The sequence below is a fragment of the Cavia porcellus genome, unplaced genomic scaffold (genome assembly GCF_034190915.1).
Source record: "Cavia porcellus strain 051 isolate PalLab524CR breed Dunkin Hartley unplaced genomic scaffold, mCavPor4.1 scaffold_6, whole genome shotgun sequence".
Lineage (NCBI taxonomy): Eukaryota > Metazoa > Chordata > Mammalia > Rodentia > Caviidae > Cavia > Cavia porcellus.
The window spans coordinates 870,416-898,191 of NW_026947489.1; the positions used below are offsets into that span (position 1 = coordinate 870,416).

Below are 27,776 nucleotides of genomic sequence, written 5' to 3' on the forward strand. Positions count from 1 at the left end.
TGCTCTCTCTCTCAAATCACTTGTTCTGGGGAAAGCCAACTGCCATGCTGCAGGGAAAGGTGTGCAAATGAGAAACTGAGGCCTTCAGCCAAGGGTCACATGAGTCACCATTTTGGAAAAGGCCTCTGGCCCCAGGCATGCCTTCAGAGCATGTGGCCCCAGCAGGTCTCTTCATGTAAATTCCTGAGCTAAGGTCACTGAGTGAGTCACCCTTGACCCAGAAAGAGGAAGGTACTAAGTGCTGGTCCTCATTATGGTCTGAGGTGACCATCACAGAGGCCTGACCATGTGGCTAATGTGCCATAAAGAGGCAGAGGGGATAGGAGAGCCACCTGGATGGACTCTAAGGTCCGGGCCCTGCCTCTTTCATGGCTCTTTGGTGGCTTGGGCAGTTCCCAGAACTTACGGGCATTGATTTCCAACATCCTTGGCTGGATATTCTTGGGAACCTCTGACCTTCTCTTTCTCAAGGTCCTGACACAGCAGCTCTCACAGGAGTGAGAGAGTTAAGTCTGACAGATCTGTGACCTTCACCCTTCCACACATCAAGAATGGTGACTTCATTTTTAGCTCCATGGGAGGATGCATAACAGCGATTAAGAACACAGATTCTGAAGCCAGACTGCCTGGGTTCAAGCCCCAGCTCTGTCACAGACTGGCTCCTGGCTTGCTTCATGTATCAAGATGGGACACAGGACGCTGCTGCCCAGGGAGTTGCTATAGGAATGAAATGCACACACTGTATTTGGGGTAGTGCATAGTTCTTATGCCAAGGCTGTTAGCACTGCTGTAGACTCATGCGCATCGCTTACTGAGCACTCCTGTGTTCTGGCATTCCTGGGAAGGAGGCAAGGAAACTTCCAAAGCAGTGAAGGAAACTGAGGCTTGAGCTGTCATGTGATTTGTCTGGGGGTCTTGTTGGGACACAGCTGTACTAGACTTTGTGCAAGGCCCTGCTTCTGTGTTCTTTACCAGTGTGCTAACCTTTCAGAACTCTAAAAGGGGAAAAGTTCACAGATACAATAAAACTAACAACATGAAAGTGCTTTCAGACTCTGAGAACGAAGCTGTCTGAAGTTTCTTGTGGAATCTGCCTTGCTGTCCCAGACTATTGGGGAGCACTGCCCATGACCCTGGACAGGTCTTCATAACTCAGATGCATGATTTGTCAGAACTGGAGTATTCAATATTTAAAAATTAATTTTCCCTGGTGCAGCCAACGAACTAATTTGTTGACATGTTAACATGAGCAAGCTATTGCCGCAAGTGGCCCAGTTAGCCTGGCACCGTGGGTCAGGGGAATCGTCTCCCTGATGCTGACTGAGTTGCTGCGCCTCCTGGGCCTCTGGCCACAGCACTCTCAGATGTGAGTCCAGGGCTTCCCAGCTGTAGTGCCTCTGTCACCCTTGCTGGACAGAGGGCCATGTAGGCAGGGATGGAGAGGGGCCAGGTCCTCAATTCAGGGCAATGCAAGGGCTGTGCTGAGATCAGTGGGCTGCACCAGAAGTCGCAGCCTTCACCGAGGACAGGAAGGTGCCAGAGGACTGTAGGCCACGTCTCTGGAAGGACAGCTGGAGGAGGACCCAGGGCCATGAGGACACAGGGGTTCTGAGTACTCTCCTCACCCTTGAGCTGGCCAGGCAAACCAAGGTCCTGAGGTCTGGAGGCAACTGTGAGTGGCCTCCACAGTGTGGCCACTTGACCCAGGGTGCTCCTGCACATGTAAGTGCACACATGTGTACCACACACACATCTACACGCACACATATGTACACACAAACACACATATCTACACATGCACACACAAACATACTCACACAAACACATACACACACATACCTAAACACAAGAACTCACACGAGCACACACTCACACAAACACACGCTTACACATATCTACACACACATGCACCCATGTGCATGCCACACAACTGCACACATCTACATATTACATATATTTACACACGTGCATAAACCTACACAAACACATATATACACATATCTACACACATGTACACACATAAGCACATATCTACACAAATACACAAACACCTACACACACTACACACATTTACATTCACACACATCTGTACACACACACACACACACACACACACACACACACATGTACCACACACACTTGGACCCATTAAGGGCCTCTCTGCACTCTTCCTCTGTCCAGGAGTTCAGCTGCAGCAGAGACTTTGAGGGCTCTGAGACATGCCTTCCCTCTTCCCATGATTCCTTCAGGGGGTCAGGGGTGCCTGCTCTTCTCACTCCAGTGAAACTAGGGTGCATCTACTGTACACCTCTGACACCCTACCTGCTGTCCTGTGGGCAGCACCGCTGGGGCTGAGCACCTCCCCTCATCCCCCTACCTTGGTCAGGTGTAGTTTCCCACCAGAACCACGGGTACAGATGATGAGGTGCTTGGAGAACAGGAAGCACTGCCGCTCGCCCTCTTTCCTCAGGGACAGCGAGCCTAGACGGCCCCTGGTGATCTTGCCCTTTTCCGACATGGGCACCTGGATGAGGGACCCTGCAGTGGAGAAGAGATCCTGAGCCCCGCTCCTGGGGCGGCAGGGGACAAGGCAATGCCATGTTCTCATGAGAATGCCTGGGGACCCCCTTCCAGCTCGTGGTAAATGTGGAGGGGCCATAGGGTACCACCTGGTGGGGAGTAAAGGCAATGGGATCAGAGTGATGGAGCTAAACAGGCAGAAGCAGGGGTGGGGTGGACAGGTGCGTCCCAGGGTCCCCACACCTTTAAGAGACACTATTGGTCAGCCACACCCTGCACTGCAAAGTCTAGTCCAGCCCATCCCTGGGCCCACAACATGCTCCATTCCCCACCTGACAGGGCTCAAGGGTTGCCTTCTCCGCTGTCCTGGGGACCCACAAGTTCCATTTTCTGCCTGGCCTGGCTGGGGCTGCCCCCTACACCTCTTGCCTGGTGTGGAAAGCCTTCCCTCACTCCCTGGCAGGAGTCCACCCACTCCTTCCTGAGGAGGCACTTGGCCCCAGCCCTGCTCCAGCCACATGGCCTGCTGCCTCTGGAATGCACCAGACCCTTCCCAAGGGCAGTGGGAAGCTCTCATCAGTTTCTTATGGACACCGTATGAGGGCTGTGTGACGGGACCTGGAGATGCAGCTAGGTGAGCATCAGACCTTGAGCCTTGGAAAGCCCTACAGGGCCAAGCCTGGCGTCCCCCTCTTCAGCGCTCCCAAACGCCTGTGACTCACAGGGCCAGCTACTGTCTGTACCCATCCCCTGCCTGCCTGTGCTCCTTCCCCCGGGAGGATGTGTCAGTGTATACAACGGGAAACCCAAGGCCATCTGGGCAGAATTATGTTTACACTGGAGAGAAAGAAGTTGGGAAGCAGTCACATCCGGGTCTATGTTCACAGACTCATAGAGCCACAGCCTGCAGCAGCATGGCACACTCTGAGGTCACTGAGCCAAGCTGGTGTTCCGGAGGGCTGCCCCTGCACAGTGGCATGGCATGGCAGGCTGCGCACACCTTGTCTCACAAAGGTCTGGCTGGTGTCCAGGAGGATCTCACAGCCCTCGATGATCATGCGCTCAATGGCCAAGTTCTTCCGGATGTTCTCTGTCTCGCTGACTTCATCATGCATTATCCTGTGGGAGTGGGAAACGGCACAGCCATTTGTCGACTGTGCAGCCAGCCCGCTTTCCGCAGAGGAGGGAACGTAGTGTCCGGAATCAAAGGCAGCCCTGAGAGCCCCCAGTGGGCCTGGGGCCAGGCTGGGCAGGGGTGGGTATGGAGGGGTGGCCTTGAGTGCCTGCATTGCCTGGGTGGGGTGCGAGCTCCACTGTCTGACAGCCCAGGAGCTGTCCCTCTCGCTCCAGAGAGGCCAGCAGGCCTGGGTGTCTCTGTAATACTGCGGGACCCCCAGAGTGGCTCACGTCTTGGGAGCACCTAGAATCCAGCAGACTACAGGAAAGGCTGAACTCAGCCTGGGACTTCTGAGGATTCTGTCCTGGGAGGCATAGGACGGAACCTCTCTTTGCTCGGGTTCTGACTCCTGTGACACCCCAGCTTTCCAGGAGAGGAGGACATTGAACTGCTTCTTAGGAAGAGCTTTGGTAGGAAAGGTGGGCGTTAGCTGCCACTCTTGCCTTGGCCATTTTGAGGATTCCTAGGACAGTAGTGCGCCATTCTGAGGGCAAAGATACAAGGGGGTCTCTGTTCTGTGCCTCCTCCAAGAAGAGCACGGACTGATTTACATTCAGAGGCTTGAAAGTTTACAGAGCTTACTACTGAGAGGACTGCGTCGCAGGTGTGGTATGTACATTCTCCAGCCAAAACCTCAGAGTAAACGAAGCTGACCCTGCTACAGTGGGGTCTGTGCCAAGCCAGTCAGCTCAACACAGCAAAAGGCTCCAGTGCTCGGATCCATCTCCCACCCTGCAGGACGTGGGGGTGGAATTAGGAGCAGACAGGGTCCTGGCTCCATGTTGCACACATGGGTGCCGGGTGGCTGCAGTCATTTCATCACTAGCAGTGGTGGCAAACTGTTATTATTATTATTATTATTATTATTATTATTATTGCTTCGGGGGTTGCATTTCAGGCTTAAACTCATTAGGCTGTTCATTACACAGACTGAGACATCTAACTGGGGCCTCTTCTTTAGAAGCCTCAATTTCCCCTCCCCCACCAACACCCCCCGGGAAGCCCAGGCCCTTCTGGCAAAGGCTGGCTCCCTGCAGATGGACTCCTGGCTGGAAGCAGACATGGGGATGAGAGCCACTTCTCCTACTCAGGGTGGGGTTTTCCTGAGGAAGCTGCAGTTTGAACACAAGGAGTGACTTCCAAGTAACAAAGCGAGTCTCTGATATGAGGTATAAGTCATAGTGGGGCACAGTAAGTGCTGCCCAGGCTGGTAACGTGTGGGGATCCAGCTGTGCATCCAACTGGGGAGCCTGGGAGGTTCCTGAGGACCCCAGAGTGGTTACACTGAGTATCAGAGTTCAGGATGAGGGTCTAGGGCCTGAGGGAGGGAAGGGTGGTTTTTCTACAGCCTTTCTCCACTCACTGCCCCACAGGAGGAAGATGAAGGGGCCATGGTCATGGCTGAATCCACACTGGTGGGGGTGGGAGAGCAAGTAGGCTGCCCCTGCGGACCACAGGGCAGGAGGGATCAGGGCCAGGACTGTGTGCCTGGGGTCTGGGGTCCCAGCCTTCTCCCCATAGAGGAGTGAACAGGGCCTGGCCTGGGGCTTGATAGGTCTCAGCTTCTTCCTCCTTGCAAATGGCTTTGCTCTGAGGCTCACACTTGACCCAACCCAGGCCTGTTACTCAGCTGGCTTGTGGAAGAATGGGGCAGCCTGTGCTCTGCCTGCTCAGGCCTCTTTCCTCTGCCTGGTCCCTGCTGGACCTAGGAAGCTTTGCAGGGCACTCCTGCACCTGTGCCCCCTGCAGCTTCGCCTCTGTAGTGACTCTGGTGGCATCTCTGACCAGAAGCCCCTCATGGCCAGTCGGCCTCTAAGAGGTGGAGACCCTGGAAGCCTCCTGGGTGGTGAAGTCACGGGGTGCTTTAGGGGATTTACCTCCACAGTGATGTAGCTGTGTGGGAAACTGAAGAGCAGCTCTGTCTCTCAGCTTGGATGTGGATCTGAATCCTAAGTTCAACGCTCCCCAAGGAATCCCTGCCTCCCGAAATCGGCCTGGGTCAATAGCAGCTCCATCCTTCTGCCACTCAGAAGCCCTAGTCTCAATCATATTTAATCTGAAGAAAGCCCTATGGGCCTCCCCATGAAGCTGCACCCATAACCTGAATATCTTCAACTTGCCTGGGCCTGCTCCACTCCTAGAGAAGATGTCTGGACCCTGGGGCTGACAGAGGATCATGCAGGGCCATGGCTGGGGTCAAGTCATGCGCAGCTAGCCCTCACTGCCTGCTATGGACAGAAGCCTTGGGCCAGAGATCCCTGCCTAGGCTCCAGACACCAGAGAACAGGAGAATGTGGAGCCCCAGGTGACTCCTCTCCCAGAGAAGCACAGTGTGAATGGCTGGGACCCCATCTGTGCCAGGACCTCATAGGATCCCCCCTCTGCTTCAAGGGAGCATGTAGGCCATGCTCCCAAACCATACCTGTGGTCTTTCTACTTAGACCATGGCAGGAGCCACACCTGGACAGCCCCTAGGGTCTTCACCTAGACTCCCTCACCCGTACCCCTCCCCCCAGCCACCCTTCACCTTGGCCCCCTCACCTGGACAGCTCTTCCAGTTTAGACTTGGCATAGTCCAGGCTGTTGCGCTCCACATGCTCGTGGGGTGTGTGGGCCAGAAGCTCATGCAACGTCAGGATGTACCTGGGGATCTGTGGGGTGACAGACAGGGATTCGGACAGTCAGAGTAGGTGGTGGCGAGCAGTGAGATGGAGAGAAGGGACAGGTGGCAGCGGTGCTATGAGCTGGAAACGGAGGGGCAGTACAGATAGTGGAGGGCTCCTGAGGCTGGGGCTGGGACCCTGCCCTGCCAGCCCCCAGTGCCCCTCAGACAGGCATGGCCTGTGCGTGGGTGGCCGGCACGCCACTGTGACCTCACGCCCCACCCCACCTGCGTGGCCATGCACCTGGAACATGGGGTAGGTAAGGAAGGTCTCCAGCGTCCGCTCCTCACAGTCAGGCTTGGCCTCATAGTGCTTCAGCAGCTTGTCAAAGTCTCGGTTCTGCTTGCAGTGGGCCAGGATCTGGAGGCTGTACTGGTGGTTCCGCACAAACTCCTGGTAGATGTTGAGCATGGGCAGCAGAATGTCAAACAGGTCCGCTGCAATGCAAGAAGCAGGGGTCAGTGTGGTGGAGTTCCACAGGCCTGCAGCAGCTGCATCCAGGAAGTAGCCAGGTCCAAGTCCAGAGACCCTTCCTGCAGCAGCACTAGGACCCAAGGGTGGGGATCGTGGAGTCATGGTGACCCATAAGCAGAGGGCAGGAGGCAGGAGGTGCCTGCGATGGAGCACAGCCTACACCTCCGGCAGCCTGGCTTCATCTTGGGCATTTCTACAAGGCTGCACTGTGGGCTCCATCTGCCCCTGCTCTGGTGCCCCTAGCCCTGTCTTTCCAAAGCGCCTTTTTCTGTAGAAGTGGGAGCACAAGCTAAGCCAGTAGCTTGAGATGGGTCTTTTGAGGCCTCCATTCCATGACTCCCACCCCTGCAGAGTTCCAATCTGTCTGTCCTGACTCTGGGTATGCATAATGCACCCCAAATCCCAACCAGTCTCCCCAACATGCCCTGCAGCATTTGAAAAGATGGAATGAAACCATGTGAAGCCTCTTCCTAAGAACCCCACCTAATCTCTGGAGGAGCCTGTGCTCCCTGAAGTCACCACCACCAAGGGGAGGTCTGAGCGTCAGGGTCAGAGCTGCAGCCCCAGTCTGAAGTCTGCAGGAGCCCCAAAGCACCTGAGGAAAACCGTGAGAAGCACAAAGGGCACAGCTCCCTGGGCCTCCTCACCCAGCCTGCGCCCTGCCTGCCCAGGGGCAGCTGCTTCCAGATTCCATCACAGAGTGACACTGACTGTTCCTTCACCCACCAGATGGAGGAAGGAGAGAAAAGGCTCTGCCTGCAAGAGGTGTGTGTGAGATGCAAGACATCCTGTCATCCTGCCTTCCAGTGCCCGGGGACTGTGGCCTCGGGAGCAGTAGTGGACAGTAGGGATAAGCAGAGCCTTCAATGTGCTCACGCTTTTGGCTTCTGGAAATCTACTTCAGAAACACCCAGGAACAGCTTCCAACAGGGAGAAATCTTTGCAGGCACCGGCAGTCGTGTCTCAGGGCAGCAATTGGAAACAACTCTGAGACCAGCTGTGGTAGCCACTGCCTGGATGGCAGCACTATCTGGGTCCTGGGGCACCCACAATCATCACAGCGCTTACAACATGAGAAAACATCCTGCCAGAATGTTCAGCAAAAAACAAAGCAAAACAAAACCCTGGAGCAACGTACAAAGATTCAAATCCTATAATGCAGTATGTCTGCAATCATGTCAAACAGGCGTGGGCGGGGACTCTCGATATCAGTGTATAGCAAACTGGAGTTCAATACACAGCTTTGGGAAGCAGGATGATTGATATTTTTAAACTTTTCTATTTCTCTGGGATTTAAAATGCTTTCAAGTAAGTATATATATGTCTTTTCCAAAGGGAAAAGTAGATAAAAAACTAAAACTATGTCACTTCTGAAAGTTGGCTATTCCCAACTCATTTTTCCCTGGGGATTCTGTGGGGCCAACGGGATGTCCTGGAAGCACAGAGTGTCCTCGTTTCCGGGGTGGCCTCAGGAGAGCTCTGTGGACAGCAGCTGGGCTGGTACTCACCCAGGACCAGTGTGGGCCAGCTGGAGATGCGAGCCTTCAGGCCCTGGTAGAAGATCTGATGTAGGAACATGATAGTTTCACTGCAAGAGAGAGCAGACGATGGGCTCCAGCAGGGACTCCTACCTGCCCTGGGCAGTCCTGATGTTGCCCCTTCAACAGGTACTGTGGCAGCAAAGCCTGTCCTCTGTGACATCCTTCCCTCTCCTCCCCTCCCTCCCCTCCCCTCCTCTCTCCTTCTTTCTTCTTCACAATACTGGAGCTTGACCCAGGGCTTTGTGCTAAGCTACATCCCCAGTCTGACAGGGTCTAGCTAAGCTGCTGAGTTGCCAGGCTGGGTCCAAATTTGCCATTCTCTTGCTTCAACCTCACATAGGTGAGGTCTTCTATGCAGAACTCACCAGCAGGACAGAGGACACAGAGTGAGTGTGCAGACAAGGACAGTTATACAAGTGGCCCCTGTGAAACCTTGGCCTCACGACAGACCTCAGCAGGGCAGTTCCTGGATGCCCGAGTCCTACACCATGAAGCCACTAGGCCAGTAGCCACCCTGGTCTGTGGCTCACTGTATCCCTTAAGCCCTTACATGCTGGACCCTCTGAGATACCCAGACAGCCCCAGGATTGACAATCACATGAAACAGCTACTGGTGTTGTGAACAGAGAGGGCTGGGACCTCACAGAATGTGTTCAACCACCTTTCCCTTCCCCACTTGTGACCTGAGCCAGATGCCCAGCAACTTGGAGCCACAGTCCCTCTGGGCAGAATGTAATGGTGAGTGTTGAGTCTCTTTGAAGGCTGTCCCCACAGCCCCTGCCCTGGCCTTGCTTTGCAAACTGAAGTCAGAGAGGCCAAAAGACCCAGAGTGCCCAGCTGCTAAGTCCAGGCTTGGTGCTATAGGATGCATCCTGGGGCACCATACAGATCACCCTGCTCCCCCGTACCCCCCCACCCTAGTGGCTGATGGAGCCTCGTCCTGGTTTTCCTCTTACAGGAGCACTGGAGTTAGGAGCAGTGGGAGTAGCTCAGCATCCATGTCGCCAGGGCACCTGTCCTCCTCATGGTCCTCTTCACTGCTCCGCTCCGGCTCCTATCACCTTGAGACTGGAGTTTCCCAAAAGGGTCTGGGAACTTTGTAGGGCACCCGATGTATGGACAGGAGACTGAGGCTCAGGGATGGAGAGCAAGGTTGCTGGAGTCAAGCGCAGCCCTGGGATTGCTCTTATTCTTGGGGTCATGTATAGGACTTAGCATATATCTAGATGCTTCTAGAATATCCTGAGTACTTCTATAGCCAAAGCCAACAAGCAATGCCCAGGACACACCAGGGAGGATGTGGACCCACTTATTTTTCCACCAGAGGCTTTAGAGAGGCAAATGAGAACCATCCTGAGCTAAAACTGTGAAAATATACAGGTGCACCCCAGAGGTGCCATACTCTGGCTCCCCGCAGTGAAACAAATACACTGACAGGTTGAACAACATGGATGTTTCCATTTCCTAGTGCATCTAAAAGTTATCTTTACATTGCATGGTAGTCTACTGACTGTCACTGCAGTACCCTAAAATGCACATACATTGATTAAAAAGGTTTCATTGCTAAAAGGTCCTAGCAGTCACCTTCACTTTCAGGGAGTCCATCTGCATGCTGGAAGAGGTCTGGCTCTGCTGTTGGCTGCTAAAGGCTGGGGTGGTTTGGAGACTTCTTGTCAGTCCTTTTGTGTGTGTGTGTGTGTGTGTGTGTGTGTGTGTGTGTGTGTGTGGTACCAGGGATCAAACTCACAATGTCACGCTTGCCAGACAGGCACTGATGCCGTTGAGCTAAATCCCCAGCTGGTGACTTCTTAAAATAAGATCACAGTGACCTCTGCTGCCTTAGCTGACCTTTCTTGACAATTCCTCTGTAGCACGTGATGCTGTCTGACAACATCATCAGTCACCACGTTTGGGCAGCACTCAGTCCTCTGAGCATTCAGCAGTGCTTCCTCATCTTCTTTAGGAGTAGACTCCATGGAAGAAGCATCTTCCTTTGCTCGTCCAGCAGGAGTGGCTCTGGGAGTGCAGCAATCCAGTCACATCCTCAGCTGTCTGAACTCCAGGCCTCCTGTCGTTCCCACCACGCCTGCAGTTCCTCTCCCTGGAGCCCAGTGTCACCCACGAAGCCTGGGCCAATGTCTCCCACATTCCCGCAAGTGCTGACATTCTGACCTCTGTTCCTGACTCATACGTGCTAACAGGATCTAGAACAGTGCGTCCTTTCTAGGGGTTCCTTTCACTTTGTGCAGATCTGTCAGAGCAATCACTACCTACAGGAGCTACAGCTTTACAAACTGCATTTGTTAGATCACTGGATTTAAGCACCAAAGTACTCCTTGATCCATAGGTTGCAAAATGGGTGCTGTGTGGTGGGTATGTGAACAACATTTGTGTCTCCATCACACCAAATGTTTTGTCAAGGAAACATATATCTATATATGTATGGATATATATATATATATATATATATATATATAATACTGAGAGTCGAACTCATGACCTCAAGCTTGCCAGGAAGGGGTTTATGCCACTGAGCTAAATCTCCAGCCTGAACCTTTGTATTTTGAAGGGAATCTTTTTTCTAAGCAGAAGATCTCAACAGTAGCCTACAATATTCAGTTATAAACAGATGTTCTGTCTTCTAGACTTTGCTGGCTCCTTATAGAGCATAGACAGAGTGGATTTATCATGGGACTTGGGGTTTTTGAAAGGGAAAGGATCTTTGGCTTCAACCCGAAGTCACCATCTCCACTGGGTCTAATAAGAGAGTGGCCTGTCCTTTTAAGCTCTGAAGCCGGGCACTGACTTCTCTGCATCTGTGACAGTCCTAGGTGGGGTCCTCTCCCAACAGAATGCAGTTGGGAACCTCTGTTTGGTGCAGGCATCTTTATCAGTGCTCTTAGCTGGACCTTCTGGACAACGCACTTCAGCACTTGCTGCTTGAGTTCCTGTTTCTGGCCTTTCCACTGCTAACTCATAACCAGCACATGCAGTGTAAGGAAAAAGAGGTTTCATTTTAGCTTACGGTCTTGGAAGATTTAGCCCATGATTTTCTGGGTCCAAGACAGCTGCTTAGTTCTTGATAGCCAGGAAGTGGAATGGGAGAAGGGGGTCAGAGAGGAAGGGGTGAGGGAGCAGGTACAGACTCCGGTGTCAGGCCTCTTTGATACACCCAGACACACGCAGAAATGTGCCCCATCAATTCCCTGAACAGGTTTCCAAGGCAATAAGGCTGCCTCTACCCTAAGCACCTCCCCTTCTGTGTGGTGCAGCTGCTGCCTTCCTCAGACCTCTTGGACCAGCCTCGGCAGCCTCAGGCTTCGCTGCCTTACCTTCTCAGCCTCCACAGAGCTGGAGAGTCAGGCCCTTGTCTGGGTCAGGCTCTGGCCTGAGGGCACCTGCAGGCTGCACACTGTCTCCAGGTCAACAGGGAGCACGTTCACTTTTTCGTCCTCTGTGTTCAGTGCAGTGGCACTTCATTTTCTTCTCAAAGTTTTCTTTGTGCTCACAACTTGGCTAACTGGTGTAAAAGGCCTCCATTTCTGCTGGTCTCAGCTTTCTGCATGCCTTTCTCACTGATCTTTATCAGTTTTAGCTTTCAATTTAAAATAGGAGACGTATCTCTTCCTTTACTTGAACACTTAGGGCCCTACTCCAGAGTCATCAACTGGGTCAGGAAATAGGGAGAACAGGGTTGGGGGGGACAGGTCAACATCAGGCAGCAGAGTGATCAGAACACTCAGCATTTTCAGTTCTTCCCTCAGTCTTACAAGGTACAATCCATGGTGCCCCAAACAATCACAATGACAGGGAATGCCACTGATCACAGATCAGTATGACAGGTGTGGTAGCAGTAATATAATTACTGTTTGAAATTTGCAAGGATTACCAAACTGTGACAGAGAGATGAGGTGACCACCTGCCGGCAGAAAGCACCTTGCAGAATTGACCCAGACTGATGCAGCGTCAACCTGCTGCCTGTGAAGTATGGGGGTGGTAGCGGTGGAGGCAGGGGACAGGGTTGGGGGGACTCCACTGTACAAGGCAAACTTTGAGGATTTCATCTGTAATCTCACTACTCAGAAATGACTATAACAATAAAAAGTAAATTATATTGACCTAATTTGCTTTAAAAAAATCACTCTTACTGTTTGGTGAAACATTTCTCTTGTATCTTGGCCATTTATATTTCTTGTCCTGGGCATTTCCTGGACAAGCTCACTTGCTATTACTTGTTTATTTGTTTGTTTGTTTTTGCTTTTTTGAGACCAGGTCTCACTATGCCATTCGAGTTGGCCTTGCACTCACTGTATAGCCTGGGCTGGCCTTGAACTAACAGCAATCCTCCTGTCTCAGCCTCCTGAGTGCTGGGATTATAGGCGTGTGCCATCACACCTGGCCTCTTTTGTTAATGATAAATAACTCTCTGCATTCAGTGTACAGCCTGGCACACTGCTGTGAGACTCCTTGCTAGGCCACTGTCCACTGGCTTTCCGTTTTGCTTTGTGAAGTATGCCCTCGTCTGGATTCCACCGCTGGGTTGGGTGCCAGGCCTTCTCTCATCCTTTTTTACTGCTATTTTATTGTTTCATTTTTTTGTGTGAATAGTAAATGGCATTTACTTTGGTTTGAAATGAAAATGAAAGATAAAACATCATCTTTTCCTTAGTGAGCCAATTGCCAGTTGTTTATTAAATTCTCCTACATTCCTGAGCTGGTGTGTGGATTCCTATTTTATTAGTGTCAGGCTGTTTTCATGTAGTGTGTTTACATGCGTGTGCCTGTGTGTGGCTGGGTGCCTGTACGTGCATGTGTGTGTGGTGCTAGCCAAGTGCTCACCACTGAGCCACACCCCCAGATCAGAACAATATTATCTACTTGTCTGCATTATCCCTTCAAAGTAACTCTAAATGGGCTGTAAAATAATGTTGCACTTTGGTTAGAATTATAATAAATGTGCAGAATATTTTGGGTGGAATTCTTCTGTCTAGGATGCCGGCAGCTCTCTCTATACTGATGCGGCCGTTACTCAGTCCCATGCTTATTTCTGGGCAGTTGGTGCTCTTTCTGCTCTGAATGGAATTCTTTCCCCACATTTTGGTTTCTAAGAGGCTGCAGCAAAGGAAGAGCAAAGCTACCCATATGTGTTATTATCTGAGTGACCTGGACTCCCAGCTGGGCTCCGCTGCATCTGACTTTGGCCCTGGCCCTGCTGGACACCTCCTCTTCCATTGGCAGCCCCATTCTACTGTGCCTCAAGAGCCCTTCCCCGTCACCCTGCATGCACTTCATCAAAAGCTGGTTCTGTCGTTATCCCACTTCTCCTCAGTTACCTGGCTCCACTCATAGTCACACTTAAAAGTCTAAATCAATCATGCAAGTGGCCTTAACCTAGCCTCAAGGCACCATGGGTAGTGCCTTTGCTCACTTGTGGGTCACTGCTCTTCCCCATTCCCCTCCTTGCCATTTTCATCTTATTTCTGGTCCACACACTTACCAAGCCTTTTCCTGCCTCAGGGCCTTTGCATGGGCTTTGACTTTGCTCATAATCCTGACAACTTTGACTCATTGTTGGAGGAAGGGGACAGAGAGAGGGAAAATGTACACATGCAAATGTGCTTTTATTAAAATAAAGTTTTGGTAAAGAGAAGTAGAAAGCTTTTCCAGTTTCCTATCACTTTAAGTAGAAATGAAGGATTCTTTTAAAACTCTGTTTTGTGGTCCCCAATAGGAACACGCCATGCAGATTTCCTAACCCGTGAGGCCCTCAAAGGCACAGCATCTTGCAGAACTGCTGTATGACACACTCCTTCACTCATGATTTACCTGGCATATGGCTCTGAGGACCCACTGCTGTCAGGCACTGGACCAGATGCTGGTCTTCCTGGATTGGACCCCAGTGGTAATAAGAACAGAAATCCTTCTCCAGCTTGCAGAGGGAGCCTTGCAGCCAGGACCAAATCAGGTGCACCCGCGTATGGGTACAGGCTGATAGGTCAGGGTGAGTTTTTCATTTCTAAATGATTGACACAGCAGGGAACCAGGATGGCAGAGTAGAAACTGGCAGCGAATCATAGTCTCTCCAGGGCCTGGAATTGAGACCTTCAGAAAACAATTGCCTAGAAGAAGAATGCGACCAAGAACTCTGGAGTCAAAAAAGAGCCAATGAAAAGCTAAAACTCCCAGGAAACAGAAGACAATGCAGAAAGAAGGAAGCAACCTGAAACACTAGCCTCGTTCCTGGCGAGGGGACCTGGTGCTGTCTGTCAGCATAAAGTCCGCCTGGGCGGACAGCACCCACCCCATTGTTAAGAAATGAACCAGCAGTGCTAGTCCAAGGAGAAGCCCACAGCATCTGTGGGCCGCGAACACAGTGTGGGTTTACTCTGGAAGTGACCGCTTCTGCAGGGCAGACCACTGCTAGGGAAGAAGTTCTCTGCAGGGCCCAGCATACTGACATGGATCACGTGTGGTTTTCTGAGAGGGCTGGCACAAAATTGCTGGGTCTGAGTCCAAAAGTCTGGTTGATTCCCTCCCTGTCACCTTCCAGCACAAAACTCAGCAGTCTTTCTCAATGTGATCAGAGATACAAACCTGCCGTGTTCCTGGGTGTGTGGGCAGAGAGCTCTCTGGAATAGGGGTGGGGAGCACCTCATGAACCAGAGGCTGCAAAGCGAACCGGGATCAGCAGTGGCTTGAGGTGGGAAACAGAAGACAGAATCTCACAGTCGGAAGACAAGGCTGGGGAGTCATACCCCCAGGTATCAATAAGAAAAAAACCAAACCAAACAACCCAAAAAACTCCCAGCCCCCAGGCCTCATGCATTTGCATTGTGCATCTGTGATTGGTTCATTGTCCAGGGCTTGGATTGGGGGTGTGAGTGCTACACCCACCTAGGGGTGGAGCCAGGATGTAACGTAACTGGCCGGAAGAAGGCACATCTCGCACTCTTGCTGGTTTCCTCCTTGCTGTTTGCAGCCGCCATGAACTGCGGCCCTGCCATGCCTGCCTGCTTTGGAGCCAACTAAGTGTGGACTGAAACCTCCAAACACTGTAAGAAATAAACCTTTCCTTTCCCAACTTTGGTCATCAGGTATTTTGTCTCAGCGATGAATAACAAGTAACTAAGACAGTAGCTTTAAAAATACCTAGTGATCAATCTTACCAAAGACATGGAAATTCTCTGCAATAAAAATTTCAGAACACTGAAAGAAAGAAAATGAAGACACTAGAAGAAAGAAAGATGGTGCCCCACATTCACGGACGGCAGAATTGACATCATTAAAATGAACATACTATCCATGCTGGGACTGAGAGGATCCAACAAGAGGCCAGCTAGCCAGCCTTTCTGGTAAGCCATGCAAACCGATGGGTTCCAGGAAGAGAAAAGTCAGATAATGCCCCCGATGAGTCTACCAGCATGCAGGCTGAGAATCAAAGCTCCCTGGCCCGTAAGAAACCTACAGGCTGGGAAGACAGGCTGAGCTGATAGCAACTAAGGTACATAATGCCACTAAGTGCTTGTAGTATTGGTGGACTTTGTAGGTCTGGGGCCAGCAGTCTGAGCATCTCTTGGGAGGATAACAGTATGCAACACAGCAAATAAGGGGGGTTTCCTTCTGTCTTGTCTTTGAAATCCAATATTGTTTTCACTGTTTTGCTTTGTTCTGATTGTTTTGCTTTATTCAATCTTCTGTTTTGTTTGTGGTTTGATTTTTCTGTACCTGATGGAGCAGACAACTACTGTGAAGGGAACAAGATACACTGTGGCAGCTCTTGTCTTCCTAGTATCCTGCTTTGAAGTTCTGTACCAGTTTTTTTGCTTTGTTTTGATTGGCTTTGTTCCGTTTTGTTGGATTTTACTATCCTTAAAGAAAGATAATATTACCAAAGTGTTTTACAGATTCAATGCACTGCTTTCCAAAATTCCCAATGACATTATTCACAGAACTAGAAAATGTTAAAAATTCATATGGAAACATAAAAGACCCAGAATAGTCAAAGCAGTCAAAAAAAAAGGGGGGGGGGGAGGCGTCACCATATCCAGTTTCAAATCATACTACAAAGCCATAGTAATAAAAATACCACCATACGAGCACAAAAGCAGCCATGTAGATCAAGAGAGGACAGAAAAAAACCTACACAGCTTCAGCCATCTGATGAACAAATGGACAAATAAGCCAATACCATAAGACAGCCTCTTTAACCAGTGGTGCTGGTAAAACTGGACAGCCCACTGCAGAAGACTGATCCCAGTCACTCATCCTGTAAAAAATCAGTTCAAAATAGATCAAATACCTGAAACTGTTAAAAGGAATGCTTGAAGCCACAGGTCCAGGCAAAGGCTTCCTGAATAGGACCTCAGTAGCACAGGAAATAATAAGAATCAGCAAATAAGATTACATCAAATTAAAAAGCTCCCGAACAGAGTGAAGAGACAGCTTACGGAATGGGAGAAAATCTCTGCCGGCTACTCTTTCCAGAGGCTCTGGAATTTATAAGGAGCTCACAAAACCCCACTAAAAAGTCAAACAGTCAATCAGTAAACACACAAATGAACTGACACTTCTCAAAAGAAGTACAAATGATCAATAAGTATATGAAAAATGTCTAATTTCTTTAGCCATCAGGGAAATGCAAATGAGACACTGAGAACTCCTCTCTCTACAGCTAGAATGGCAATGATCAAGAATATAAAAACAAATACTGGTGAGGATGCTGGGCTAGGAACCCTCCAACACCTTTGGTGGGAATGTAAACTAGTACAGCCAAACACTAACCCTAAACTTAACCCCTAGTCCCTGCCTCTCCACCCCACCTGGAAAACAAAGTCACTAGCACCACCCCATTACCACCCCACCGGGCAGCCTCATCCCCCTGCCAACCAGGCAACCCAGACCATCAGAGCGAGCTGCAAGATACAGGGCCTGGCCACCAGGTGGCGCCTCTCCTCACACAGCACAGGGGACTAAACCCAGAGCCCATGCACTGAGCTACAGTCCCAGTCTTTTTTATTCTGTGATAGCGTCATGTTAAATTGTGTAGGCTGGCCTCAAATCTGTGGTCTTCCTGCCTCAGCCTACTAGAGTTCTACGTTATAAAGCACGAGTCCTCACACCTGGATGGGGCATGGTTTTTATGAAAAGGAAATCACCCAAACCTATGAACTGATTGTCTTGTCTACCCAACAACTGTCACAGCTGTTTAGTTCAAAGAGCTTTCCCAATCTGAGAAGCATGAAGTTAACACTCCACAGCCCAGCCACCTTTTCCAGCAGCCTTTTTCTTCCCCAGGATTCCTCCTAATGAGCTCCAGTAATGAAAACACCAAATTAGCCTCCGGTTTCTACAGCGGACCTCTGTTTCCATCCCAAAGCAAGTTGGGGATAGCTGGATGCAGACATGAGCCCTCTGCTCTCCAAGTAGAGCCCTGAGCTGTGCTTTGCCTCGCTGGGATTCTGCTCCAAGGAACTCACAGCGGGAGTGCACACTGAGACTTTGCTGTGCGGACTCACACCACAAGGGTAAGGAAAATGGGTTTGTGGACAGAATGCCAGCCTGTGGTTATAAGGCAGCAGAGGAGCTGCAGTCTCAACTCTGAACAGGCCCAGTCAAAGCTCCAGTATATCTTGTTTCACTGTGTGCCCTAAGCATGCCCTGGGCCCCTGGGAACTGGAGTTCCAGCCTCTTGGGGTGCTTCCGAGTCAGGGAACAGGGAGCCTGATGAGGAATGATCCTGCAGCAGGCTAGTGGGGCTGCGCCAGGGAGAGAAAAATATTTCCATCTGTTCTTTATGCTACAAGAAGTGCAACAGCCTCCATGTGGCCAGGTACTGGGGAGGTGGTCACGAGGACCCATGCCTGCTGTCACAGCCTCACTTCCGTGCACTTCAGGGATCATCAGCAGCACTGCTGGACACACAGGTGCCCTCTGTGGCCAGGCTCCACATCTGTAGATCCAACCACAGACAGAGTGGAACACTTGGGAAAAGGTGCATCTGCTTGAACATGTACTGACCCTTTTCTTACCATTATTGGGCATTATAATTCATCCAGAGGTTTAAAATTGGTAGGATGCCCTTTCCACCACACAGCAGGACCAGCAAATAGTGCAGGGAAAAGCTGGGGCTCCGTAACCAGCTCTTTGCTCTCAATTTTTGTTTCTCTCTTCTTTGTCTTTTGTTTCTTTTTTTGTTCTTCACCTTTCCCTCTTTTCTCTCTGTTTTCTAAATGGCTGAGGTGAACTCCAGTCACAGAAAACTAATCCTATGCCCCAAATCCAGACACCAAGTTTGGATAAACCATAGAATACTCCTTTGTTCTTTCCATCCTAATCCTTTCTCTAGTTTCCAAAACCTTGTGTGACCAAACTTTGCCTCCAACCTTGCTTCTATTTCCTTCCCAGTTATCTTTGTTTTACACACTATCCTCCCTGGCAACTCTATCAAGGAGAAAAACTTTACATAAGACTCTTAATTTACAAGCGGTTATGTTCTATAATTATAGACTTTGCCCCTATGGTATAAAGTACAAAATCTAGTTACTAACCTTTGTCAGTTTCTAAACTGCGCTTGAGGCTATTGTTACTACTAATTTTACTACTTTAGCTAGGATGTCATATCTGTTGTAGTCAGTTGTTCTCCGTTCTGTATACTGGGAAGCGCTGGGATAATAACCTCACCACAGCCCTACACCAAAGGACTAGGGATTGAGCCAAACACCAACATTCCACTCTAAATTAATTTGGAAGGTAGGATCTTGGTACAGACAAAAACCAAGAGTTTCCTACACACAGAAGACATCTCTGAAGAATGGACTTTTCCTAGAGAGGTCTTAATACTAGTGATATAGCTATCTACTATAAAAAAACTCACAAGGATCATCACAGAAAACAAAAATAAAAACATTTTTGAAATGGAAAATAAGACAAAAAAGCAAAATGCAATCTCAGATCTCCAACCTATCCAGAACAAGTCCAGGAGACTCCAAAATAGGATAAATTAGAAGATACACACCTGAAGTTCCTGAAAGGATAGCAACTGGAGTAAAGAAAAAATCCATAAGGCTGGAGAGGAAATCAGATCAGAAATAACCTTTCAGGTAGAAAAGGAGATGTTAGCATTTATAAAGGAATTTCTCAGCAAATCTAGACTAGAGATAGATTAAAAAAACAGATGATAGGAAGAGAATAGAAACTGCAAATGATCAATATGGGAAAGAATTAGAATGCATGAAATGGATTCAAGCAAATATCCAGGAAATAAAAAATTTCATTGAAAGCTGATAAAACCACTTAAGCAAAAACTGAAGATAGACTTTCAGACCCTGAAGACAAGTTTAAAACTAACAATAATGAAAGGAAAGATCTCTCAAAGATAACAAAAGATCAGGCATTAACAATTCAATAGCTACAAGGCAATGCAAAGAAAAATAATATAAGAATAAGTGGTGTCAATGAAAAATCAGGAGTCCACACAAATGACATAAAAAACCAATTTGCAGAAGTCACAGTAGAAAACTTCCCAAGTGTGGGAAAAGAATCTGATATACAGATAAGTGAGGCATATAGAAGCCAATTAGCCATAAACAAAATAAATCTACACTCTGAGCTATAGTAATCAAGGTCCCAGAAATTCATCATGAGACACAATATTAAAAGCTGTTAGAGGAAAGAAACAGATCACCTATCAAGGAAGCCCATTGGAATCAAAGTAGACTTTTCAACACAAATCATCAAATCAAGAAGAACCTGAAGTACTTCAAGTCCTGAAAGAAAACAATTTCCAACACAGATTGATGTACCCAGCAAAACTATCTTTCAAAATTAATGGAGAAATAAAATACTTCCATGACAAAGAAGAAGTGAAATAATTCATGACCGCCAAACCAGTGCTACAAGGGGTACTGAAAGGTATTTCAGATAGAGATAAATATGAGCACAACTCCAAGGGCAACAGGAGAAAGAAACCAACAAGCAAAGCAAGCATCCAAACAGAGGGGAAAAGTAGGGAACCAACAGCAGGAACATAACATGGTTACAGGAGCATAACCAATGGGTCACAGATAAAATTAAAGAAGAAATTAAACAATATCTCCAATTTAACAAAAACAAAAACAACTTACCAGAACTTGCGGAACACAATGAAAGCACTCCTAAGAGGGAAATTTATAGCCGTGAAGTCTCACATCAGGAAAATAGAATGAGCATACATAACCTAATGCTGCACCACAAGCTTCTAGAAAAAGAAGTCAGTCAAACTCAAGGGGGGGGGATTACAAAGATTAGAGCAGAAACAAATGCAATTGAGACTAAGAAAGCAATGCAAAGAATTATGAATCAAACTTTGATACAATAAATAAAACTGATAAATCCCTAGCAAATCTCATCAGAAAAAGTAAAGAAAAAACTTAAATTCATGCAATGAGGAATGAAAAGGTAAAATCACTACAAGCCTTATCGAAATTCAGAAGAGCATCCACATATACTTCAAAAATCTTTAGGTTGGAAAGCACAGAAGAAATGGACAGATTTCTAGAAACATAAATTACTAAAGCTGAACCAAGAAGATACAAAAATCAAAAATCAGTTAATGAAATTGGAAATATAATTAAAAACTTACCAATAAATAAAAGCCCAGGTCCTGATAGATTCATAGCTGAAATAAAAGATTTAACACTGATGCTCCTGAAACTCTTTAATTCAAAGAGAAACAATTCTCCCTAACCCATTCCTGCAGGCAAGTACTACTCTGATACCAAAACCAGAGAAAAACCCGACCAAAAAGGAGAACTATAGGCCAGTCTCACTAATGAACATTGATGCAAAGATTCTCAATAAAATACTGGTAAATAGAATGCAGCAAATTATCAAGAAGATTATACATCATGACCAAGAAAGATTCAACCAGAAAAGAAAACTATAGGCCAATCTCCCTAATTAACATAGATGCAACAAATCCTAAATAATATACTAGGAAAAAAATCAGTAAATCATAAAGAAGATTATACACTATGACCAGGCAGGATCTATCCCAAGAATGGCTCAATAATGCAAATCAATAAATGTAGAAACCATATCACTAGAGCCAAGACAAAAACTACGTGATGATCTCAATAGACGCAGAAAAAATTTTGATGAAGTCCAGCACTCATTCATGATAAAAATCCTGCAGGAAATCAGAAAACATGGTCACTACCTCAATCTGATAAAAGCCACCTATCACAAACCAATAATAAGCATTATACTAAATGAACAAAAACTGAAAGCTTTCACTCAAATCAGGAACAAGACAAGGATGTCTACTATCACATTCCTATTCAATATAGTTCTGGAAATGTTAGCCAGAGCAATTAGACAAAGGAGAGAAGTAAAAGGAATAGGATAGGAAAGGAAGAAGTTAAATTATCACTAGTCACAGATGACATGCCACTCTACATAGAAGACACAAAAAAAAACCCCACCAAAAGACTTTTAGAATTAATAACCAAATTCAGTAGTGTAGCTGGACACAAAGTCAACACTCAAAAATCAATAGCATTCCTATACACAAACAAACTCACTGAAAGAGAAATTAGGGAAACCATACCCTTCACAATAATACTAAAAAAAGAGAAATGCTTAAGAATGAATCTAACAAAATAAAAGATCTATACATTGAAAAATACAGTACTCTAAAAAAAGTGATGGAAAAAGAACTCATAAAATGGAAAGATATCCCTCGCTCATGCACAAGAAGAACTAACATTGTGAAAATGGTCTAATCCCAAAACTGTTCTACAGATTTAATGTAATCCTAATCAAAATGTCATTAGCATACCTCACAGATGTACAGAAAACACTCCTAAAATTCATTTGAAACAGAATAGACCTAGAGTAGCTAAGGCAATGTTGGGCAACAAAAGCAAGGCAGAGGACATCATAATTCCTGACTTGAAATTATACTACAAAGCTGCTATAATGAAATCAGCATGGTACAGGCAAAAAAAAAAAAAAAAACACCAGAAGATCAATAGAATAGATTACAGGATGCAGACACAACTAAAAACACACTCAGCCATCTTATCTTTGACAAAGGGCCAAAAATGTTCACTGAAAGAAAGATGGCCTCTTTAATAAATGGTGCTGGAAAACTTGGCTTTCTACATGCCAAAAACTAAAACTAGACCCATGTTTATCATTGTGCACTAAATTAAAGTCATGATGGATCAAAGATCTAAATATTAAAACAGAAACACTAAATCTACTGGAAGACAAAGTAGGTAGAAATGTTGAAGACATAGGAGCAGGCATAAAGTTCATGAACAAAATCCAAACAGCATGGGAAACACTTAAAAGGATCAGCAACTGGGATCTCATCTTATTAAAAAGTTTCTGCACATTAAAAAGAATCACCAACAAAGTGAAAAGAAAACCCATAGAGTAGGAAAAAAATTAGTCAACTTCCCTCAAACACAAGACTTCAATCCAGAATATATAAAGAACTGAAAAAATCATGCCCCTCAAATTCAAAGACTCCAGCCCAAAATGAGCACTTGAGGTAACTACGCACTTCTCAAATGAAGAAATACAAATGGAAAATAAACATATGAAAAATGTTCAACATCATTGGTCATTTGAGAAATGCAAATTAAAACAACACTGAGATTTTATTTCATCCCCCCCCCAAAAGAATGGTGATCATCAAGAAATCAATCAATAACAAATGCTGGCAGGGCTATGGGGGAAAAGGAATAGTTCTCTGTTGTTAGTAGGAGTATAGACTGGTGCAACATTGTGGAAATCAGTGTGGAGATTCCTTAAAAAACTAGGATTAGAGGTCCCCTTCGACCAAGCTATTCCCCTCTTGGATATTTTCCCAGAAGAATTAAAAACATGCCACAGTGATATATGTGCACCCATGTTTATAGCAGTGTAATTTGTAATCGCTAAATCTTGGAATCAACCCAGATGTCCATCAACTGAGAAACAGATAAAAGAAAAGATGTGGAGAACTACTCAGCTATAAAGCAGGATGAATGTGAGGCATTTTATAGGAAAATGGATGCAACTAGAGACTATCATCATGAGTGATATAAATCAGAGTCACATGTATAAACATCATCTTGTCTTCCTAGTGTAAGAAACTGAAAGTATAATACCCAAAATCTAAACTAGATATCATGAAAGGGAAAGAAACTGCTCAAAAGAACAGGAAGGAGGACTTCCGGGAGAACATGGTGGACAGATAGCAGCAGCTACCGAGGCTCTCTGAGAGACCCAGCTTAGAATCCAGGAATGGTGCAGAATGAGGAATCCTAAGCAAGAGGAGATATACCCTGCTGACCCAAGAATGAACTGGGCTGAGAGAAACCAACTGGGAATGCAATCCTGGTACTATAACAGGAACAGATAAAGCCTCAGCGTGGAAGCTGGAGCCCGCGCCATTGGAAGATGCAATTTGGGTTTCCTGCCGCCGCTGCTGCGTCTGAATCGGCTCAGCAGGGAGAGAGACGCACGAAAGCTCTGAGAATGGGAATCAGTGAATGGAGTTGAGAGTGGGACGGGTGGGGAGCCGTGCATCAACCTGTGGTGAGTGAGGGAAACTGGGACTCTTTCATGGTCTAGGAGGCTCCAACAGAGGACATTCTGGGACTAGGCAGACTTGCCGGAACAGGGCGCTGTAGTGACCTCAGTCACATATCCCCCTCTCAGGCGGGATTGGTGAGCAGTACCTAGCCTACGTGACGCTGCTGGCTGAGACCCAGTAGGCTAGCACAACCCAGGTCCCAGTGCCTGGAGGCGCATCCTAGCGGTGAAGCCTTCAGTAGGTTGACCTGGAGGGGCGGGCCCCACATAGGCTGCCTGGTCCGTAACTCCCTGGTGCGCTATGGTGGGTGGGAACACCTAGCCAGCACAATTCAAACAGACTGTGAAGGGAAGGAAGCAGGGAAGGAAGGAAGCTGGGCCTCCTATATACGCTTGTATTTAAGGAACAAAGAATATGGGAAGAGGGAGCAACAAGAAAGGCTCCTTGGCCCCCAATCCTGAGAAACAGGCAATAGCAGACACAGCACCAATAGACATAAGGCGCTATCTCCAGAGCCTCACAGACAAGTTCAGGAATTAAGTTACTAATGACCTGAAGCAAGACATAAGCAGAATAGTTACAGAAGTGCTAAGCACCACCCAAGAAAAAAACAGATGGTGGAATGGACGAACAGAAAAAAAGGGCAGAATTGTTTGATGGAGAAAATAGAGAAAACATAGAATATGTGAAGCAGGTTCAAAGAGATTACCAGGAAACTAAAAACTCTATCGAAAACTGGCATAACAGCTTGAAAAAAATTAAGGATAGATTATTTGAACTGGAGGGCAGATTTGTAATATGGGAGCATGAAATGAAAAACTTCTTAAAAATAACAAAGAAACAAACAGCAATAATACAAAGACTAGAAGATGATAAGAGGATCTATAACTTAAGAATAAAGAACATAAAAGAAGAGGTAGGGACACAAACAAATGAACTACAAAAGCTACTCGCAAAAATAATCCAGGGGAATTTTCCTAATTTAGCAAAAGGTAAAGATACTCAGATGTATGAAGCATACAGGACCCCAGCCACCTACAACCCAAACAGAGCTATGCCCAGGCATATAATAATCAAAATACCAGAAATCCAATATAAGAACAGAATATTAAAAGCTGTCAGAGACAAGAAACAGATCATTTACAAGGGAACACCCATCAGAATTCTCAGCACAAACCATCAAATCACGAAGAGCATGGGGGGAAATAATTCAAGCTTTGAAAGATAATAACCTCCATCCAAGATTGATATATCCTGCACAACTATCCCTGGAAATTGATGGCAAAACAAGGTGCTTCCAGGATAAAGAGGAACTAGGGGAATATGCAACCACCAATTCAACCCTACAGAGAATACTGCAGGATATTCTAAAAAAGAAAAATATGAAGAATCCAGAAATAGTGACAGAGAGGCCACAATGAATGGAGCAGAAAACAAAATGAAGAAGACAAACTGACAACTAATGACAGAAAAAGAGCTCAACAGAAATGAGGCAGAGAAGATTGGATGATAGGAACAGCTATTTTGGAGAAAATGACATCATAATAGGTAGTGCTGATTTAATATCCTCTTGTTTTGAAGTCCCATCAAGCTTTTGTTCTTCTGTCTCCATAGGTCTTAACATGTTGTATCTTATTGGATTTTATTATATGTCATAGTATAAACAAAAATTTTTATAGACAAGGAGATTATACAGAAACCATTGTTCATTTTCTGTTAGTTGATTCTAAATACCCTGTAATACTGTCATTCTCTTGAATGGTTTTACATTGTTTTGATATGTTTGATGCTACAGTATATGAAGTTATACTCAAAGAATTCAAGGAAAGACAATATGGTAACTACTTTTATGTCAGGATTATCTTGTGGTGAAACACTATTTTGCTTAAATGGTTATGTTTTGATCTGCGCTGTTTTGTTGTTATGCCCTCTTTTATCTCAATCTCCATTTTATTATTTACTTTTTTATTTTTATCCTTTTAATTAAGGGAAAAATAAATTTAAAAATAGCAGGATATATTATAGTAACCGACTTTGGTTTTCTATTAACTTGATTTAAAGCCCTGTATTGCTCTCACCATCTTGTTTTGACTGATGTCCCTGTATTCTGTTTTGCTTGATAGTACCAGGTTCGAAAGTTTAGGCAACAGCTGTCAAGATAGTGGGATTCATTATGACACCCATTCTGGTTGACTATTATCTACTTTTGAAGACCTGTAATGTCTCCAATGTTTTGGTTCTGTTGGTTTCGTTCTTTACTGTTTTGTTCAATTTTATTATAACTGATGATATAGGCAATTCTATTGGAGATAGCGGGAGGCATTATGGTAACCATTGTTGATCACCTTGTATTATGTTTTTACATTATCTATTATGTCCATCCTTTTGATTTGACTGACTCTGTTCTGTTATGTCACATTTGGTTTTACTTTCTTCCAAAAAAGTAATAAGAACTGTGGGAGTAATAAAACCCAAAAAGTGTAATAGTCATTGTACAAAAGAGAGGAAAAGAAAGTGCCCTAAATGATATAACTGCATGTATATTTAAGTATATAAGATAGACAATGATATTACTGAGCTTTGTTGGATCATTGAACAGAACTGTTTGCAGTCTCACTGTTTGAATGTCCACTTTATATGCTTTAATTTTGTAACTTGAACAAATATTTCTAAGATGACAACATGTAATCCATTAACTAGTGATTTCCTACTGTTTATTTTTTTTTCTGAAATTGTGTATAACTTGTACCCTTTTTCTGCTTTTTTTTCTTTTTATCCTTAAATAAAATTTTTAAAAATGTAAAAAAAATACAGTGAAAAAAAAGAACAGGGAGGAAAGAGAAAAACAAGGAAGAGTAAAGAAATATATACACATACATATGCATATATGCATACATGTAAGATACTAAGAGAATTATACTAATTTCTTTTAGTTCATTAAAAAGAGTAGTTTGTGGCCAGGGATTTAGCTCAGTGGCATAAGTGCCTGTCTTGCAAAAGCATGGTAGTGAGTTTGATCCCTGGTATGAAAAAAGAAAGAAAGAAAGGAACAGTTTGTGCTTATATTGTCTGATCATTTTGAGTTGCCCATATCTTGTAATCTGAGCAGCTACTTTGAACATAGTATGCAACATTTTAAACATCGGTAATTTTCCATTATCTTGTATAACTGTTTTTATTGTTTTTCTTCCTTAAAAAAAATAAGAGGATGCAAACAGAGTATATGAAATACTATACCCTTTCCGTGTGGGGCTTGAGTGTCTAGAATTTTGATGTTCCAGGGGACCTGGAGCAGTCCTTAGACAAGACAGTAAGTTCCACCGCTGGATGTCCAATGCTGACCTGCTGTGCGTGTCTGACATGAGCCTACATGGTCAGGATGTTACTCTCACTTTCCTATACTGCTGGATTGAATCTGATAATATCTTGCATCTGTGCGTACAAGAAAGTAGGTTGCACCTTTCCTTTCTTCTGCTGTTTTTTGTTTTCACCTGAGGCTTTATGAAGTGAGTTGGGGATGTCTGCCCCACATTCAGTGTGTGCTGGGTGCACTGCTAGGCTCACCTGGATTTACTGGCTCTGTGCAAAACAATTTGCATGAGCACCTCCACCTGCCCTGGACATCTCTAAGAGGCAGCAGCCTCTCGGGCTCAGCCTTTTCTGGTGACCTCTCAGTCTGTATCTTGGAGGCCGTGAGAATTTATCAACCGCCTATTGTTTGGGTCAGAGTGAATATGATCACTGGGCTTGGCACCACTGACCTTGGGCCCCTTGTGGACAAGAAGAGACAGTCCAGCAGGCCATTGGCACAGCTGGGGTGCAGCTCAGGGAGGACC

The 27,776-nt window shown here is 46.3% G+C and overlaps 1 protein-coding gene across 1 annotated transcript in view; it reads right to left on the reverse strand.

The window, feature by feature from the left end:
• Rasgrf1 (Ras protein specific guanine nucleotide releasing factor 1) overlaps nt 1-27,776 on the reverse strand; it is a 105,265-nt gene that overhangs the window by 45,425 nt on the left and 32,064 nt on the right. The window contains exons 6-10 of the mRNA XM_004999636.4: nt 8,343-8,422; nt 6,604-6,797; nt 6,239-6,348; nt 3,521-3,639; nt 2,378-2,538 (exon numbers count right to left, since the gene is read on the reverse strand). Of these exons, the coding sequence (XP_004999693.1) occupies nt 2,378-2,538; nt 3,521-3,639; nt 6,239-6,348; nt 6,604-6,797; nt 8,343-8,422 (664 nt within the window). The remainder of the gene's footprint in view (nt 1-2,377; nt 2,539-3,520; nt 3,640-6,238; nt 6,349-6,603; nt 6,798-8,342; nt 8,423-27,776) is intronic.